We start from the raw sequence: 18,845 nt of genomic DNA on the forward strand, positions 1-18,845 counted from the left end.
ACCCTCCATAACCACTTTGTTGAGAGTTTTTATCACATATAGATGTTGACTTTCATCAGATGCTTTTTCTGCATCTGAAAATGATCATTTAAATAAAATGTGCTTTAACTTTCACTTTTGTTAATGTGATATTTTACAATAATTAATACGTAGGTATTGCATCATCCTTGCATCCCTGGAATAAATTCCACTTGATCATGGTATATGATCCTTTTTATATATTGCTAAATTTGGTTTGCTAATATTCTGTTGAGAATTTTTGTATCTATGTTCATCAGGGCTATTGGCCTGTAATTTTCTTTCTTTTTCTTTTTATAGTGTCTTTGTCTGGTTTTCTTATTGGGATAATGCTGGTCTCATAGATGAATTTGGAAACGCTTCCTCTAGTGTTTTGGAATAGTTGTAGAAGGATAAGCATTAACTCTTCTTTAAATACATATTGGAAAGTTCATGTGAATCTACATGGTCCTAGACTTTTGTTTGTTGAGAGATTTTGATTACTTATTTGATTTCATTACTAGTAATTGGTCTGCTCATATTTTCTCTTTCTTCTTGAGTTAGTCTTTGAAAATTATATGTCTCTAGGAATCTAATTATTTCTTCTAGGGTGTCCAGTTTGTAGTTGTATAATTGTTTGTAGTAGTCTCTTGTGACTGTATTTCTTTGGTATATATTGTAACTTCTCTTTCATTTTTCATTTTATTTGTTTGGGATCTTTTTTTTTCTTGATCAATCTGGCCAGAAGTTTATCAATTTTGTTTACTTTTCAAAAAACAGCCCTTAATTACATTGATCTTTTCTATTGGTTTTTTGGCCTCTATTTCTGTTATTTTTCACTTTATTATTCCATTCCTTTTGCTAACTTTAGGCTTTGCTTTTTCTTCTTTGTCTTGTTCCTTTGGATGTAAAGTTACATTGCTTGCTTGAGATTTTTCTTGTTTCCTGAGTTAACCTGTATTGCTTCGATATTGCCTCATAATTGATTTTGCTGCATCCTATAGATTCTGGAAAGTTGTGTTTCCATTTTCATTTGTCTCAGGGTATTTTTTAAATTTCTTACTTGGTTTTTTTATTGACTGATTGACTTTTTAGTAGCATGTAGTTTAATCTCCATGTGTCTGTGTTTTTCTAGTTTCTTTTTGTAACTGATTTCTAGTTTCATACTGTTTTGATTAGAAAAAATCTTGACATAATATTAATCTTAAATTTATTTAGATTTGTGTTGTGGACTAATATGTCACCTATCCTGGAGAATGTTCCATGTACGCTTGAAAAAGTGTCTTCTGCAGTTTGAGGATGCAATGTTTTATATATATTGGTTGATCTATCCATTGATTTAAGTGGGGTGTTAAAGTTCTTACTATCATTGCACTACTTTTGATTTTCCCTTTATATCTGTTAATATTGGCTTTATATATTTAGATGCTTATATGTTGGATGCATACTTACTTACAAATTTTATATCTTCTTCTTAAATTGATCCTTTTATGATTATGTAATGCCCTTCTTTGTCTTTTGTTGCAGTTTTTTAAACTTTATTTTATCACATATAAGATTGTTACTCTCAGCTTTGTTTTAATTTGCATGGAATATCTTTTTCCATACCTTAACTAACAGTCTGTGTGTGTTTATAGATCTGGAGTGAGTCTCTTACAGGGAGCATATAGATAGATCTTGTCTTTTTATGTATTCAGCTACTTTAAGTTTTTTGACTGGAGAATTTAGTACATTTACATTTAAAGTGATCATTAATAGGTATGCTCTAATAAGAGCATTTTGTTACCTAATAATAGCTAATAAGAGCATTTTGTTAATTGCTTTTGGATGTTGTATAGTTTTTCCCTGTTCTTTTCTTCTTCTCTTTGTCTCTTCCCTTGTGGTTTGATGATTTTCTTTAGTGTTTCTTTTTTTTAATGTCACACAGTTTTCGAGTATTATACCCCTAGCTTTAGTTTTCCCATATAACCTGTGGTTTTTATTGCTTAATTCTGCAATGTGATAACTTTTTTAGGAAGGCATATATAGGAGTTTCAAATGTTTAATAATTATAAGTAAAATTTATTGAGTGAGTACTGTGTTCTAAATATTTTACATAGTTAGCTATCCAAGTTAACTTAATCCTAAAATGACCTTCTGGGTTAGGTGTAATTATTATTACCCCCATTTTATAATGGATGCAATTGAGATTTAGAGGGGTTAAATAAGTTACTCCCTATCACAGAGCTAGTAAACAGTTGGGACTCAGAACCCAGCTCTCTGAGATTTCTGATCACAACTGGAACTTAGTCAAAAACAAAAATCATTATAATACAAGGCAGAATGTAAGCACTGTTTGAGAGGTTAAACAAAATAATAATCAGGGAACTCAAAGGATGGGAAAGATGATATTTGTAAATAATGTAACTCTTCAAAGAGATGGCAGGATTTGAAGGAAAAAAAATTGCATGAAATCTTAACCAACAGAAATGAAGAAGGATAATACATGTGGAGGGAATAGCTGACAACCTAACATACAGATAGAAATTGTGAGATCTCTTCAGAGAGCAAAGGGCAACTGGTGGCTGCCGCTGATGGTCTGAGCTGGAGCCCCTGGGAGGATAGGTTAGAAAGAGACCACCAGAGCCTCCCTTTGGAGGGCCTCACACTGCTGGGAGCCTTCGTTAAACATGGTGCACAGTGGGGAGTCAGCTTAGTTTTTGATCAGGAAGTTAACATAAACAGGGTTGAACAATGAGAAAACAAATCTGACAAAGATTGTAGCAGAGAGTGACTGAGGGTGTGAGCAGGGCAGGGAATCTGAGTCACTGGATGCCGCCCCGACAGCTTCCAGGTTCTTTCATGGCTTGAGTGTTTTGCAGTACAACAAGGCCCTCTACAGGTTACCCAGATGACTAGATTCAGAGGAACTTAGATGAGGCAGGATCTTAAAATTAACCCAGTCAAACCATCGTGGCACACTTTAAGATCCATAGGAACACTGAATGAGAAGCGTAGTGACAGAAACTGGCTGGGTGTCCAGGGCACACTCCTGATCAAAGCTACGTTAAGAATATAGGGTCAAGCGAGACCTCCTTTGACTCCTGTTATATATATATCCTGTATCTCCTTTCTTTCTAGAAGCTAGATTTCTATAGTAAAAATCTTGATTTGGGCTGGACTTAAAACAGACACCTTGAAAGACAAAGGAAACATACCTGTGGACTGGATCTGCCTTATAGGCTGCACATTTTCAACATATAACTTTCAATCAAGAAGAGAATGTGAAGGTCATCTCTAAATAATAACTTCTTCACTTAAAAGACAAAAATAGGCAGTCCAAATGGCCCCAGCAAAGTTAGAGAGCCACACAACCAGACTAGATCATAGGTTCTTTAACTATCCATTCATTTTTAATGTTGCTTCCAATTTTTGCCCCAAGCTGGACCACTACCATTGACTGCTTTTCTCTGAAGAATATATGGCACTAGGGTAGGATTGGGGGTGTTATGGTGGGAGGGAGGTTGTTGAGATTTTCCTAGAGATGTGAAAACCACTCGCTCCTCATCTCACCACCAAACTGAACCACGATGTCCCTGTTAGGACAATGTTAGTGCCAAAGAACCTTTGTCCACAGGCTGGGATCAAGTGTTCCCAAGCGACCAACTCATTCCCTACATCCTGTGCATAAACCAGGGTTCATTTATAGTCTAAAGTCTCTTCCCAGACTGTACATTCAGTAGGCACTTGAAGCTTGTTCTGGCCCCACCCTAAGGATGGTATTCATATTTTAATAATCTGCAGATGACACCAGGAAATTTTTGTGGTCGATTCATGACAAGGTCATTATTTTATATATTTTAAAGAAAATAACTTTTTTCATTTGCTTGCAAATGTCTTAGGTATATATTCAAGCTCATAAGAAAAAAAGAAAGAAAATCAACCTCCAACACTAATGTTTTTCATAAAATGTTGGGAACTATTTTCATATAGGTTTAAATAAGGGACTTTGGCATTAGATCTATCTAGTTCTATCTAGATCTATCTAGGCTCTGCCGCTGAAAGGCTATGTGACCTTGAAAAAAATGATTTGCCTTCTGTAAGCCTTAATTGCATATAGGTGTGGGCTAATTAAAATAAAGCTAATAATGTTTTTCAAACATTTTAAATGCTCATAAATGGTAGCTACATTACACTATTACTTCAGTTTCATTTGAGAAGAGACTCAATATTGAATCAATAGTTTTGTATAGTTTAAAAATCTAGATATGCCACTGTTTTTCTAGAAAGATGTGAAGCCTAACTAACGTTCTGTTAAAGAAAACTGCTAGTTTGATACCTGCTAGACTGTGGTATTAGCAGAATTTTAATCTAAGTTACTTATGCTCCAATATTATCTGAGACATAAAAATTACAAAGAAAGCCCAGGAAGCATAGGCATAAGAGCTGATTAAACAATTCAGTTCTTCTTGTTACTGTCTAATCACATTCTTAATCTTTATGAGAGACTTCTCTGGAAGCTGTGGGTATTGCCCACAGTCTATAACAGCCTCATGTTTCATTTTGGCGGAGGAGTAAAATGTAGTGATGGATCACATTTTTTCACACGGTTATTCTCAAGGAGTCTATATTTTGAATTCTCAAGAAATTAGCTACTTAGGCCTTGTATTCTGAGTTGTGCATTCATTGAACATTTAACAGAAATTGGGCTGAATCTGGAAGATATGCTTCTGAATGTGCTACTGAATAGGGCTGTGCCAAAAGTTTGGACAGAAATGTGGACTCACCCAGATTAGCAGTCTCAGGCTCACAAATTAAATTTCAACACTTCCAGTTCATCTTGGCAAATGCTAGTATCCTGATGTCAGACTAATGATGTAAGCCAGAAAGAGTGGTGTTTTGCAATAGAGAGATTCTGGTAACCCTTCCCATGAGTGTGGGTTGTAGGATATCAATATTTACATCATATCACAGAGTATGTTACAGTTTGCAAGGCGGAGAAATTAGACGGCTTACTCATGGTCTTTGGTGGAGAAGTGTCCTTCTGTTCAACATCAAAAGCTTAAATTGCTCATGTTTGCATTGTTATTTCCTTAAGACATTCTTTTTTCAATTGCATATAATAAACGGACATTTTCTTAACGTCAGCAAAATGGGATGTTTCAAAATTAAAGGGTTGTATTGTGCCAGGAAACATTAAAAGACAAACTATTATAATTTCATCTACTTCCAATATAATTATACAAAAAAATAAAATAACTCGGGGAAAGTGGTTATAATTCCTTTTCTGTAAATTTACTCGCTCAAGCATGACTGAAATTACAGTGTTTGCTCCTACTGCCATCATTCTCCAAAGGGCTAATTAATGAAGCACTCATGAATACTGATGACTTAAGAATGTGTTCTCAAGAACTGAAGGGCAGACACAGGAAGGAGACAAAATGGGAAATGAAAGAAGTTGATGAACCCCGTTGGCTGGTTTGATTTAGTCAAAGAAGCCAGAAATATGTTCTCATTTCTTTCTTAAATGACCCACCACATCTAATAGCTGAAAATGTAGTGCTGATACCAGATCTTCACTGGTAGGCTTCTTTTCAGGGAAGGACTTATTTCATATAGGCAAAAACAGAATATGAAAGATTTGCAGAACATCTTATACATGTTCCTGCTGAAGACCTGCTTACAAATATAAATATTGCCCTAAGAATACCAGGGATTCCTTCCTGGAAAATGAACTCTAGGAGTTATATGAGCGCAAGTTTCCTTTGCATGACAGATCATAAACAGATGGCTTCTCAGGAGCCACTCTCTAAATTTCCATATTTTCTCACTGGGTAGATTTTATAATGTTAATGCATACTCTTCCAGAGGTGAAAAAAAGTGAACCTCTGTTGGTTTTCTGCTTTGATCTACTTTTTAGTTTGGCATCTTGGGAATTTTAATTTCTTGTTCAATATCGGTCCAGTTATGTATACATTTTAGAAATACTTATAGACAGCAAATATTTGTAACTTTTTAGTTTATCACCTCTCCAGAGACTGTAGTCTTAACTTCCTCTTTCTTTTCATCAGGAGGCAGTCCTTAATTAAGCTTTATTGTTGCTTCCTGGACTCTCCCCAGCTTTTTAACACCTCTTTGAAATGCTCAAGAAGAGTAGTCATTGGGAGGAACCTTTACCTCCCTCCTCCTTGGGATGATGTAACCTCTGCATACTTTGTGAGATCATGCAGAAAGTGCTGACGTGCAATCCATCTGCATTAAATTCCTTCTGAAGGAAAAACAAACTGAGCAAGTGAAATGCCTTCCACTCAAAGGAAAGCAGATGGTAGTTTTATTTAGAATTGAATGAAAAGTCACAACTTGATGTAAGAGAAGCCATTACTACTAGGCTTCCATTGTAAGAAAATTCACCTTTGACCCCCTTTATAACCCATGCCATGATCAAAATATTTTGCTTATCTATTCCACAATGGAAAAAAAAAATGTCCATAGCCTTAGGTCGAATCTAAAAGAAACATAGTAGATAGTATTCTTTAATTTCATGCTTCACTTCCTTTAAGAACAAATTCTTAAATTATTATTTTAACAACCGAACACTAAACTATACACCGAAGATGATGTCCAGTGGTGTGTTTCAGGGTGAGGGGTGAAACTGGGGGCAGAGATGGAGTTGAGAATAATCACACTTGCAACACACATGTGGAAAATTTTCTCCTTTCTCTCAGTATCAAATTATAGTGCTAGAAAGGCCTTGTGGAAAATGACATGAAAGCCCAAAGAAATTAAGGGGCCTAGAATTATTTGAATTAGGTGGAAGAATAATGATTAAACAGGTAGGACAGTAATTCTCAAATTGTTATTTCTACCAATGTTCCATTTTCTCCACGTATAAATCTTCTATCAGGTATCCAGAAATGGTAAAGAAAGTTTCCACATGCTCTTGGTTGGTGAAAATGTCTGGTTCTTCAGTTTCTATTTCAGAGTCAATTGTAGAATTGTATTCATTAGTAGAATTTTAGAATTTCAGTCCAAATAGTCACCAGGTAATTCCACTAACAATAGGAGAAAGTGATGAACATAAGCATTTGAGGACTAGTGAGTCGAGCACAAAATTTTATAATCCATGCAGGAACAAAAATGTTTTACCTATTCAAGACTCAATATCCAGGTAAGTTTTCAGTCATCAGAAACTCTTTAGCTTATTCCATATTTCACAGTGTTGTCACAAGCTTGGGATGATTTATGTTTGCCTTGGACATTCCATTTTCTTTTCTCTAGCTTAGACTTCAGTCACATGTTTGGGTCACCGGAGGTGCCATAACACTAATCTCATCCGAGTAGTTGACATCACATTCTTCTAGACACCATGAAAGCAGCATGTTTCGGATTTGGTCCATAGAGCTGTGGTCCAGAATCCTGGTAGCAAGCATAGTGAAGAACCCAAGCGTGGCCTTGCTTAGGCTGACTGCACGTTTGATCATTATTGTCCTGAGAATTCACATCTGACAGAGTCAGAAATGTAAAACTCAACATCCCACAGGGAGAGCAAAAACCACACAGAAGCAGCAAACCCAGAGTAGGACTGTGAACTCTTTCTCTCACTGTAGCTTGTTCCCTTGGCTCGCATGGCACTTTAACGATGACAGAGTCCAAGGACCAACGTTGACGTTTATTCTCTCATTTCACCACGATCCCAACTTTCTAGTCAGCTTGGGAGGTTTTGTTGTTTCACCTGAAGATTTCCGTTTGGGGCCCACTGATTTACACCAATGCCTCATGAAAATTTCTTACGAAGGCTTCACAGTGGTCTTCCTCCGGAACAGATATTGTAAGGTGATTTCAATTTTAGATACCTAAAACAGAGCATTGGTTTCCATATGAATTTGACTGCTGTTTGTGTAGCTTATTGAGAATTATATAGATGCTCTGGTCTAACAGTTGCTCTTGGTGTCCCACCTGTACCCCCTTTACCACCCCCATCCCCCAGCAGCTGTGGGTATCAATGAGGCTCATGTGCTATGTGCTGTGCTTCATCGCTCACTTGTGTCCGATCTCTGTGACCCCATGGACTGTAGCCCGCCAGGGTCCTCTGTCCATGGGGATTCTCCAGGCAAGAATACTGGAGTGGGTTGCCATGCCCTCCTCCAGGAGATCTTCCCAACCCAGGGATAGAACCCAGGTCTCCTGAATTGCAGGCGGATTCTTTACTTTCTGAGCCACCAGGGAAGCCCAAGAATTATGCAGTGGGTAGCCTTTCCCTTCTCCAGGGGATCTTCCTGACCCAGGAATTGAACCAGGGTCTTCTGCATTGCAGATGGATTCTTTACCAGCTGAACTTCCAGGGAAGCCCATAATAAGGTTCACAGCACCGTCCTTCTTTAGAGGACTGTCCTCAGCCAAGAGAGGATTTTGCCTGAAGATTTCTGGGAGAGTCCAAGGCCCTGTCCCTTACCCCACCAGGAGCATTCTGACATCCACACCTGATGACAGTGGGTGCTAAAACCGAGCTCCCTCACCTCCTTGGGTTGGGTCAGAGATGCCATTCATGTTCTAGGTCTCCCAGTGGAATCAGGCTGAGGACAGATTTCAGCTAAAGCTGCATCTTTGCCTCCCTTCCCCTCTGCTCTAACTTTCCTACTTCATTACGAGTTTAAGCTTTGAGCAGTCCCTTGACCAATCACTCACTCAAGAATCTGTTTCATAGTTCTTCTAGGGAACTTGACCTTGGGCAACTGTCTCATTTACAGTAAAAGGTCTTACTTCCTTTTCTTTGTTTTTTCTTTCTTGACCTCTTATGCAGCTGATTTAACAGATTTTGTATCAATCGATCCACATATATAGTTGATATAACAAGTTTCACTCTCTCTAAGGTGCGATTATTAAGAAAACATTTTTTTATGTTGTATAATAATTTTTGGTCATTTTAAATATGACAACTTAGTTAACAGAGTACAGAAAAAGAAATGTATTTTTACTTTTCTTTAATGTATGTCATGTATTTTTTGGCTTTTCCTTATATGTGGCTTTTAGGTAAAATTACCAGTGTGGAAAGGCCAGAAATGATAATTAATAATTAATACATGAGAAATTTATACTTAGTGGATCAAATTTGTCTTCTTTAGCTTTTAGCAGTAGGCAGTATCTCCTGAATATACTCTCAGTTGATGTCTGAGAAGAAAATGGCCCAAGTTTGTTACACACTTTCATTAATTTAATACTTATATTTCGATGTGTCCATTTGACAGATATTTACTGAGCACATATGGTATGCCAAACATGGTACTCAGCACGTCATATAGTTGTGCACAGGACACATTTAATCTTTACCCTTGTGGACCGACTGTCTACTCATTTATTACTTGATGTAGGCAGACAGAGATGAGGATGAAGGGAAATTGTAAATTGGAGCTATCCTATTGCAACTGCAGGTAAATCTTTACCTCTTGTCTGGGTTTATGAGATGAGGCATCAAAACAAATATGCAGGAACTTGCCAGATTTACAGTCATATTTTCACTAGACAATTATATATGTCAATGCTTGGTACATTGTAGGGGCTCAGTAAATGTTTGTTAAATGAATGAGTATCTAGTGACTTCATAATTTTTTTTTTCTTACCTCTTTCTTATGTAGCAGTAAAAAATAACAAGAAAACCACTTAATAGTAATCCAACGCCAATCCCAATTGCGATGTATTTTTCATAAGAATCCACAGCATATGAAGTTAAGGTCAAATGCTCACACCTTTCTCCAGTATAACCAGTAAAACACCTTTTAAAAAAAGAAAAAAAGGTATAATGTTAAAATTCATGATGATAGAAACACATATGACCGATTTCAAAGAATGAAAACAATTAAATAAAAATGATTTAAATTAAAGAGGCAAATACCAAATGAAAGTTGATCTATTAAAGAAGAAGCCATGCATTTTGCACTAATTATATGATTAAAATCCTGTATTAATGCAGCTTCCCTCATTGGTAGAAGAGAAAGGTAGGACACCTCCATGAATTGACCTAGAAAATTGTTAACCTACTCTTTCATAAGAGGATGCTGAGTAAATCAATGGTCATAAACAGTATCTCAGTTGATCTAGAACTTTATATTCCTGAAGTATTTTTGCCATAGTTTCATTTTATCCTATAATCAACTCATAAAAACTTAGAAACGTCTTTGCATGTTGTTGAAAGCTGGTTTGGGATTCCCTGGTGCCTCAGATGGTAAAGAATCTGCCTGCAATGTAGGAGACCCAGGTTCAATCCCTGGGCCAGGAAGATTCCCTGGAGAAGGAAATGGCAACCCACTCCAATATTCTTGCCCAGAGAATCTCATGGACAGAGGAGCCAGGTGGGCTATACTCTATGGGGTTGCAAAGAGTTGGACATGACTGAGCAACTAACATTTTCACTTTTCAAAAGTTGTTTTGGAGTCAGTAGTTTTGAGGTGTGGCATGAGCTTTTGCATTTCTAACAAGCTCCCAGGTTACACAGTTGCTGCTAATCTAGGAACCATACTTTTAAGTAGTGAGAATTAGGTAGGTTAGAAAAAGACCCCTTCGATATTCAAATACAAAGAGAATTGGTGAATCATGTTCGGATCATGTACCTTTTTTACTGGGTAAGATAGAGGTGTATAGAAGTGTACCATATGAAACACCATGTGAAAGGAGGCATACATTCTCCTCCCATCTCTAGGACTTGGGAAGTTCTTTGCAATTACCTGCAGATGGCTTTCTCCAACTCATGGTGGAATGCACAGACACCATTGATGCAGTAACTATGGTGGTCTTCCAGGCAAGGATGTGAGAACTTCAAGGCTATGGGTACTTCTGTGTAGTCAGCTAGAAAAAGGAGATACTATATTAACAGATGAAGTAGGTCACGCTTTCATAGTAGATTCGTAACACATATACAAAAAGGCCTTTCATTTTAAGAATATTCTTTGAGTGCTCTGCCATTTGAACTATCGATTCATTCCTTTGGTAGGTTATATATGCAAAGGTTAGGTTAATATCATCTAGACATATTAATAAGTTAGGTGGTGGAGGTGGACTGATTATCACGCTGTTCTTTAGAAATTTCATTGTAAGATATAGATACAAGTCTGCCAAAAGGTGGCAGCAGTGATTCTAGTCAGTTTGGTATCTTAAACAAGGCTTCCCAAATGTATCCTGGATGCTAATAAATATAGAAGCTTTCATATACCTGAGAAGTAAGCACTTAGGGAGATGTGGATATATGCTTGTGAGATAATGAATTTGATTTCTCTTCACTCCCTGAAGGAGTGAGATGAGAATCTGCTCTTGCTCTTCTGTGGACCTTAAGTAGCTAATGGAAAGGAAATTGTTTTCCATAACTGATTTCAGAAGAGGTATTGTTATGACCTGTATATGAAGCCAGAAGTAATTTATGACTCAGGCCTAACATAGCTAAGACAATGCCTTTGGATGTTAATTAAAATTTTTACTCAATTAAGAGGCATTATGAGATTGTAGGAAAAGTCGTGGAGTTGGAATTAGAAAACCTGGGTTTTGATTTCTAGCTGTTAGACTATTCAGATGACCACAATTGGTAAAATTTTTGCGGTCAAGTGTCCAGAAGCCTTTTTATGGGAAACTTCCCTTTGGGAAACTGTACTGTGGCAAAATACATATATTTCAGAATGGTTATCTTTCATTCCTTGATGTATTAAAGACATATACCTATGCTGTTCTTGAAGTTTATGCAGTGGGAATGACATTTGAGTAAAATTGCATAATTTTAGTATAGTTTAATATTTGATTCTTAAATTCTTCTCAAGCAGAATTAGTGGCATTTTATTTTTGTCATTGTTGTGAATAAACATCATATGTCCTCAACGTATAACTTCATTTTGATTGAGAGCGCACAACATTGTCTTAAAATTCATATTCATTTTGTTAAATGTAGCATAGTAAATCTAATTTCTCACCTTGATCATTAACTTTAAGGCAGTGAGAACTTCCCATTATAAACTGTACTAAGTTTTTCCTACGTCAAGATTAACTAAGTTCAATTAACCAAGCCTGAATCAGGACTTACTGGAAAATGTGAGAACTGAAAGAAGATATTTTTAAAGAGTAGACTAGAGACTCATCTTTCCCCTAAGGATAAGAATATTGATTATAACTTCACAAAAATTTTCTTGAGGTACTGGATTCAGACTTTTTAGATTAAACAATAAGCAGGAAACTAGAATTCCCCCATCAAGAACGCAAAGGAAAACTACTGAAGTGATATAGTCAATCCCTTTTCTTTCCATTATTATTGCCTGTAACTTGGAGACTATTGACTTGCAGTTCACCATTAGGGAAGAAAAACAGTGGTGATGGGCAGACTGTTACGACAGAGAGGAAACTGTACTTCTTTAATTTCAACAGTCTTATCTTCCAACAAGGATGCTTTCTCTTTGTTTAAAGGCTCAGAGGCATGAAGAATTTGGTTAAAAGTTATTCTAAAAGCCACACATTTTGTTTTTCAAATTAATATATGCTCAAAAATTCAAATGGGTAAAATATTTTAAGGAAGTTTTTTAAAATTTAAAATTATTGGTGAAATGAAGAATACTTAAATATGACTATCTTTCATATTCACAAACAAAGTATCTGACTTCATCTTCTTTTATTTGCCGGGCTCTGAGAGCAAGATATGGTGTTTCTTTTGTTTTAAATCACAAAGTCCATCTTCCCATCAGAGGGTGATACTTGATTTGCCTGAGAATCACAGCCATCTGATACACAGGTCTTGGCAGATAACAACCCTTCTAAATTCACCTTAAGAGTTCAAAGAGTTTGGAAACATGCTGATGCTCAACAATGGCCAGAAACTATTTTAATAACAATAATAAAATATGTCATCACCATCAACAACAAAAATTGAGTATAAGTGGTTGGGAAATACAGCGTACACTAAAACAACAAAAAAAAAACCCAAAGACACACAAGAAAAAGACGTTTCCGAAGATTAGAGAAAGTGGATTAAGGCTTCATCTACTTGCCAGAATTTTTTTGGCTGCAAAAGCTCATAATCACAGAGCAAAATATTGTTACTCATCGAGAATGCCAGAATGGGGACAAATGGCTTTTAGACATGCCTGGGTTACTGGGAACTCAGCAGGAATCAGGCAGAAAGTGTGGCAGGTTTCACATCCAGGACTATAACTGAAGATAACTTTCTCTCCTCTGCTCTGCTTCCTCCTTTTAAAAAGACGATTCTTTGCGACATTTTTACCTGTCACTTCCATTTCACAATGTCCCAATACAAGATTGTCTAATAATAAGATATATGTTTAAAAATTTCCAACGTTGCTTTTATCACAATCCAAATTTTGCTCAAACATTAAAAGAAAAAGTCACTTGAAATACAAAAGTGGGAAGAAAAATACCTTCTGTTTTGTTTACTGTCCAGTTACTCTGCTGGGTTGTGATTGGGGGGCTGACAGTCCTGGCTCCAGTCAGCGCTGTCATTGCTGTGTGAAGGAGGGGAAAGGCATCTTTAGCAGGCGAGCCTCCTTCTACGTACAAGCAACAGATCAAAAGTTATTCTGTCTATTCCCACATCTGTTCTATTTTTAATTCATCTACGTTTGAGATCCATAACCTACTAAGGACAGTTTTCTGAGTTTCTCATGCATATCAATTCCATTCACTACATTACAACTAGAGAAAATAGAAACCCACTAATTGTTAAAAGAAAATGAGTACATTTATAAACTCAATCATAAGGATACTAGCATATCATAGTTAAAGTGTCTCATCTGCTCCTCAGTTGTATAAGACAAACAATATAGAGATCTCAGAAAAAAGGTATCAAAATATATTAAGAGAGGAATGTGTCGAAACATTACATAAGAAAGTAAATGAATCCACGGATTCCTTGCTTGGATCTTTGTTATAAAGAACAACTGCTAAAAACCAACTTCTCACTCATACAGAGAAAGCAAGTCCTGTTCGCATTTTACAATGACACAACACTAATACAATAAAAAGAAATGACCTACCATTGATCAAGAGAGAGACTGATATTGGAACCCCGAAATCCATCTCCTGCACTTGGTAATAGTATCTTGCTCTTATCCTCCTAGACGGATGGGTGGAAGGTTTTAATTGAGCTCTCTCAGAGGCTTTCTTGCATTTATATTTCATGAAGCGTCATCTGGCAGTTCTTAGCAATCAAAAAAATATGTCCTTCTGGCAGCAGCATGAAGCCTTGGGGCGTTCATGCACTTGTTCAGAATACCTGTGTTATCTGGTGGTGTGATCAAGTTTTTCTTTTGAAACACTGGTTTCCTGTTACCTGTGGGCATAATCATGTTTGTAAATGTACTTAAAACAACAAAAAAGAACTGAATTCAGGTAAAGCTCCCTTGGTGTGAACAGAATTGTTCTAGCTCCTAAGCTACTAGCAATCCATGCAGGATTCCAAGAAAGGGGAGTTTTGATGTATCCAGACCAGGAAACAAAGCTCCAGTTATTTACACTACTTTTTAGGACAGATTCGGTTGCACTGTAAATCGAGATATTTTGTTATTTAGTGGCGGGAGAGAACAATTAAATGTGCATAAAAGTAAATGTGCATAAAAATAAATGTGCATAATATTCCACTTTAGTTTTTGCTACTTAGTTTTAGTATTTCAAGTTCTGTAAAAATAATTATTTTTAAGTGTATAACATTTACCTTTGTGTCATTTTTGCCATTTAATATTTTTCTGAGTAAATGGAATGGTTACCAAGTTCTAGGAACTACAGTTCTTAAAAATGTGCCCCAATGATTAGGCTAGAGAGAACTAGTAAAACACCAAAATACTACTAGCAACAACAATAATAATATCATCTTCAATAAGATGAAATTAAAATATTTATCTTTGGTACATCTAATGAATAGAAAGTTTTAAGTTTAATATAACATTTGCATTTTTTTTTGCTATTCATCTACTTACGATTATTAAAGTATCATTTTTAAAGCCAAAATATGTAATTATTGCTATTACTTTTGGGGACAATAGGAGCTTCCATAAATTCTCACTTGCCCAATTTATAATAATATAATTTATAAATATGCTTTGCTGAAGTATTAAAGTTTTCTACTAAGAATTTCAATTGTTCATATTTTCTGTACCTTGAAAACCTGTATAAGTTGAGATAGGTTGTCATTTGCATCACGTCCACCCAGCAAATTCAGTTTACCAGAAAGGATCCCTTTCACTATTCAAATATAAACTTGGCTTTAGAAATCACACAAGAATGAGCTTGTTGAACTCATTATAACTTGGGCAATCGCTTACCACAAGAGTCATCCTTTTAAAGTTAAAGAATGTATAGGACTTGGCTTACTTTAGTGTGCCTACACAGTTCATATTTCTACTTTTGTGAAGTTCTCTTTTTAACTGTTATTAGGACAATTTCTGGATGTGATTTTTCCTAAGCAAATAATATTTGAATTATGTCATATAATCACCTTCTGTGCCATTGGTAAGAATTTAAGAAGAAATAATTTACAAAGGATTAAATAGACCACAACCAATTGCAGTTTCAGGAGGAAGATGCTAGGAATAATGTTAGATGCCTTCATTCCAAAGACTGGGACATAGTACAACAGCGTCTTTGTTAACTGGTGTTTACCAGTGCTTTGCATTTTGCAGAAGTTTTTCACACACATCTCAAATTTGTCTTCAGTAATCCTGGCTGGCTCCAACAAATCCAATGCCTAATATATAGTGTGTACTCAATCTATCTTGAGTGAAGAAAGCAATAAACAACAGGTCTTGTTTTAATTCCCATGTAACAAATAAAGAATGAAGACTCAAAAGAAATTAAATGACTTGCCAGCGGACACACCCTAGAGTTGGGACTTGAATCTGTGTTCAGATTCCAGGTCACGCGTCCTTTCCATTTCCCCAGCTGTGTCCTCTGGTAGGAGTCAGGATAGTGACCTTGGAAGAATTCACATTATCTCCTAAAATCAAGATTTAAGTAAATTGCCTTTACCATAAGAATCTGAACATTAAATGAACTGTGGCTTCTGCACATATTTGGACTGAGAGAAGTGGACCGCTGTCTCTCTAGATGTTTCTCCACTCTGGTGAACTAAGCCACATAATATATAAACTCATCTACCACCTGGGTCTATGAAGATAGCTCCAAGTTATCCTTTGTTTCTTTTCCTCTAGGACCCATCCTGATGGATTCCACTTACACTCTAAGTAGGAAATCTTCTATGTTCATGTCTTCAGTTCTCTCATCAGGGAGTCCTTCGGCGATTCTGAAGAATGGGGATGGTAGGTACTGTAAAGTGGCCATAGGGATATTTGTATTCTTGATGCATGTTAGAACGAGAAAGAAAGCGAAGAGCTGCAATGCCCGTCTATCATTTTCTCCCTCTGATCATTTTTCCTGTCTTTTTAATTTATTCATCTCTCTCTAGTCATAAGCAACTCTGGAAGTGCCTTCTCTTCCTGCCCCTCCCCCTTAAGTTTATTTGTTCCTTCCCTCTCCCACTTACAGTTTCTTTTCCTTTCCTTTCCTCTCTTCATCTCTTCTCTCCTCTCCTATCCTTCCATTTTTTCTTTCTTGCTTGCTCTTTGACTAAGAGTCACAATTTGGTTTTGGACATTTGCAGGAAATGGTCACCAGCACATTGCTTATCTTTCTCTAAACTTAATCTGTAACTCTCATGAATTCAGCTGGCATCCATTCAATCATAAACTACTTTATGCCTCTAACTTCCAATGTTTGTAAGACAAGGAGACAAATCATACATGGACTCTGACCTCAGGGAACTAGAGGGAGTCAAGGAAAGTACATACATAACTACAGTGCTGGGTAGCAATAGATGACTGCCATGAATGTGTACATAAATGTGTATGAGAGTTCGGAGGTGGGACTTAGTCAAAGTCTCACAGCATTTTTCTTGGATGAGTTTCATTTGAAGTGAATCTTAAATAGCAAGTAGAACTTAGAAATATAATGATAAGAGAAAGGATTCTAGGTGGCAGGGAGGTGGGCACTGAGGGGATAGGGTGATAGAAAAGAGAGTGGGTTCTGGCTCATATCACCCAACAGACCTTTGTTTGAATTTCAATTCTACCTTTCCTACCCATTTGGCCTTGGCTGAGACTTTTTCATAACCTCATGGGTTGATTTCCTCATATATCAAATTCAAAATGTCAGTAACAACAACCTAAAAAATGTAAATAAAACATATAGCACATGCTCAATTAAGGATAACAATTACTATTGAACAAAATTAGAAAGAAGTGGGGTGTATACAGTGGTCAAAAAGGTTAGGAATTTAGTGGTTAACACACACACTACTGTGTCTCAAAATTTCACCACTATCCATAAATTATTTTCAATCCAGAGTGATATTTTGTTAGGACTTTGATTTATGTATTATGTCATCACTGCAAACACAACATCTTAAACATATTATCTCTCCTCCAAAATCAGCTCCTCTTTACAACCTCCTCATGATAATCAGTGATAACATCCTCCAGGCTTCAACTTCCATGTTATATCACTGACTATAGTTTAAATTCTGATTTATCCAGGCTTTCTCTAATCCATTTCTGTTATTATCCAGCTATATTTCCACCACTCTGCAACACACATTTTTCACTTCAGTCTGACTTGCCCTTGCTTTTATACGTATTTTCTAAGCTCATTCTCACCTCCATGTCTTCATATTATTATTCAGTCCTCACTAATCCCTCAGGGTCCCTTTTATAGATACTTGTAGGAGAAGGGAACTTCTACAAATCTCCTTCACAAGACAATCATATATCTATCTTTTATAGGCCCCAAATAACATCCATAAGTAAAGTTATGATACCGGTGAACCAACTTCATGTGTTGACAAAGGCCTCCTTCTTGACCAAACTTTGGCTAGGCTCCTCTGAGTCCTTTTCCTAACTAGGCATCAACTTAGACTGTTGAGCACAGTTTTAGCAAAGAAATCTGTTAAGTTAGTTTATGGAGAATCCCCCTGCCCTGTTCCTTGTACTCTTGCCATATCTGATTAAGTTCCTCCTCTCCCACCCTTTATATCGGCCTAACTTTAACAAGAATCCTGGTGAGGTAGCTAAACAAAAGTCCTTCCAGCCTTGATATCTAATCAAGTTCTCTTAGTAATTTTCCACCTACTGATCCCCTCACTCTTTTCATTGCCTATAAATCCACTGATGTCTCAGCTATATTTGGATCTGATTTCAATCTCTTCTATTGTGATAGTCTTGATCCCACTGCAATAGTCACTGTTTGTTTTGGGAATTTGGGGCACTTAAATATTAATGAGGGTCTTTCTGACATGTTTGCTTGGGATCTTAGATTCTAAACTACCATCAAGGGGCTTCCCTGGTGGCTGAGTGGTAAAGAATCCACCTGCCAATGCAGGAGACACGGTTCAATGCATGGTCCAGGAAGATCTCACATACTGCGGAGCGACTAAGCCTCTGCACCACAGCTACTGAACCTGTCCCGGGAGCTGAAACTACTGAAGCCTGCACGCCCCAGAACCCATGCTCTGCAACAAGAGAAGCCACTGCAATGAGAAGCCCCCACACCGCAACAAAGAGGAGCTCCCACTTGCCACAACTAGAGAAAAGCCTGTGCAGCAACGAAGATCCAACACAGCCAAAAATAAACAAAAATTAAAAAAAAAAACTACTGTCAAGGTTATCAGACCACGATTAGTGTGGAATGGGCTACAGAACATTTTCTTTCCTTTTTGAGACATTTGTACATTTCCCCAGTGTGCAGTGAAGAAATAGATAACGAGTATATGAACAAGGAAACCTACAGCTTAGGAAAAAAGAAGACACATATTTCTTTCCAAACTGATTTTATTATACAGTTGA

General features: G+C 36.7%; 1 protein-coding gene across 5 annotated transcripts; it reads right to left on the reverse strand.

The window, feature by feature from the left end:
- Positions 1 to 7,706: 7,706 nt before the first annotated feature.
- EPGN (epithelial mitogen) lies at positions 7,707 to 14,034 on the reverse strand. Of its 5 annotated transcripts, none has more exons than XM_065914592.1 (5): positions 13,992 to 14,034; positions 13,377 to 13,460; positions 10,695 to 10,815; positions 9,594 to 9,746; positions 7,707 to 7,829 (listed from the first exon to the last, which is right to left on the reverse strand). In XM_065914592.1, the coding sequence occupies exons 1-5, from the start codon at positions 14,032 to 14,034 to the stop codon at positions 7,775 to 7,777; spliced, it is 456 nt and encodes a 151-aa protein (XP_065770664.1). In that variant the 3' UTR covers positions 7,707 to 7,774. The 5 variants fall into 5 exon arrangements, with proteins under 5 accessions (XP_065770664.1, XP_065770668.1, XP_065770665.1 ...); XM_065914596.1 differs by having other exon boundaries at positions 7,775 to 7,829; positions 9,720 to 9,746; positions 13,404 to 13,460; XM_065914593.1 differs by having other exon boundaries at positions 7,775 to 7,829; positions 9,720 to 9,746.
- Positions 14,035 to 18,845: the final 4,811 nt, after the last annotated feature.

The sequence above is a fragment of the Muntiacus reevesi genome, chromosome 22 (assembly GCF_963930625.1).
Source record: "Muntiacus reevesi chromosome 22, mMunRee1.1, whole genome shotgun sequence".
Classification (NCBI taxonomy): Eukaryota; Metazoa; Chordata; class Mammalia; order Artiodactyla; family Cervidae; genus Muntiacus; species Muntiacus reevesi.

Coding starts and splice junctions, on each gene's coding strand:
- EPGN (XM_065914592.1), bottom strand. CDS start 14,034: ATGGATTTCGGGGTTCCAATATCAGTCTCTCTCTTGATCAATG. Junction 10,816..13,376: donor GACAGTAAACAAAACAGAAG/GTATTTTTCTTC, acceptor TCCTTTTTCTAG/CTGACTACACAGAAGTACCC. Junction 9,747..10,694: donor TTGGAGAAAGCCATCTGCAG/GTAATTGCAAAG, acceptor TTTTTTTAAAAG/GTGTTTTACTGGTTATACTG.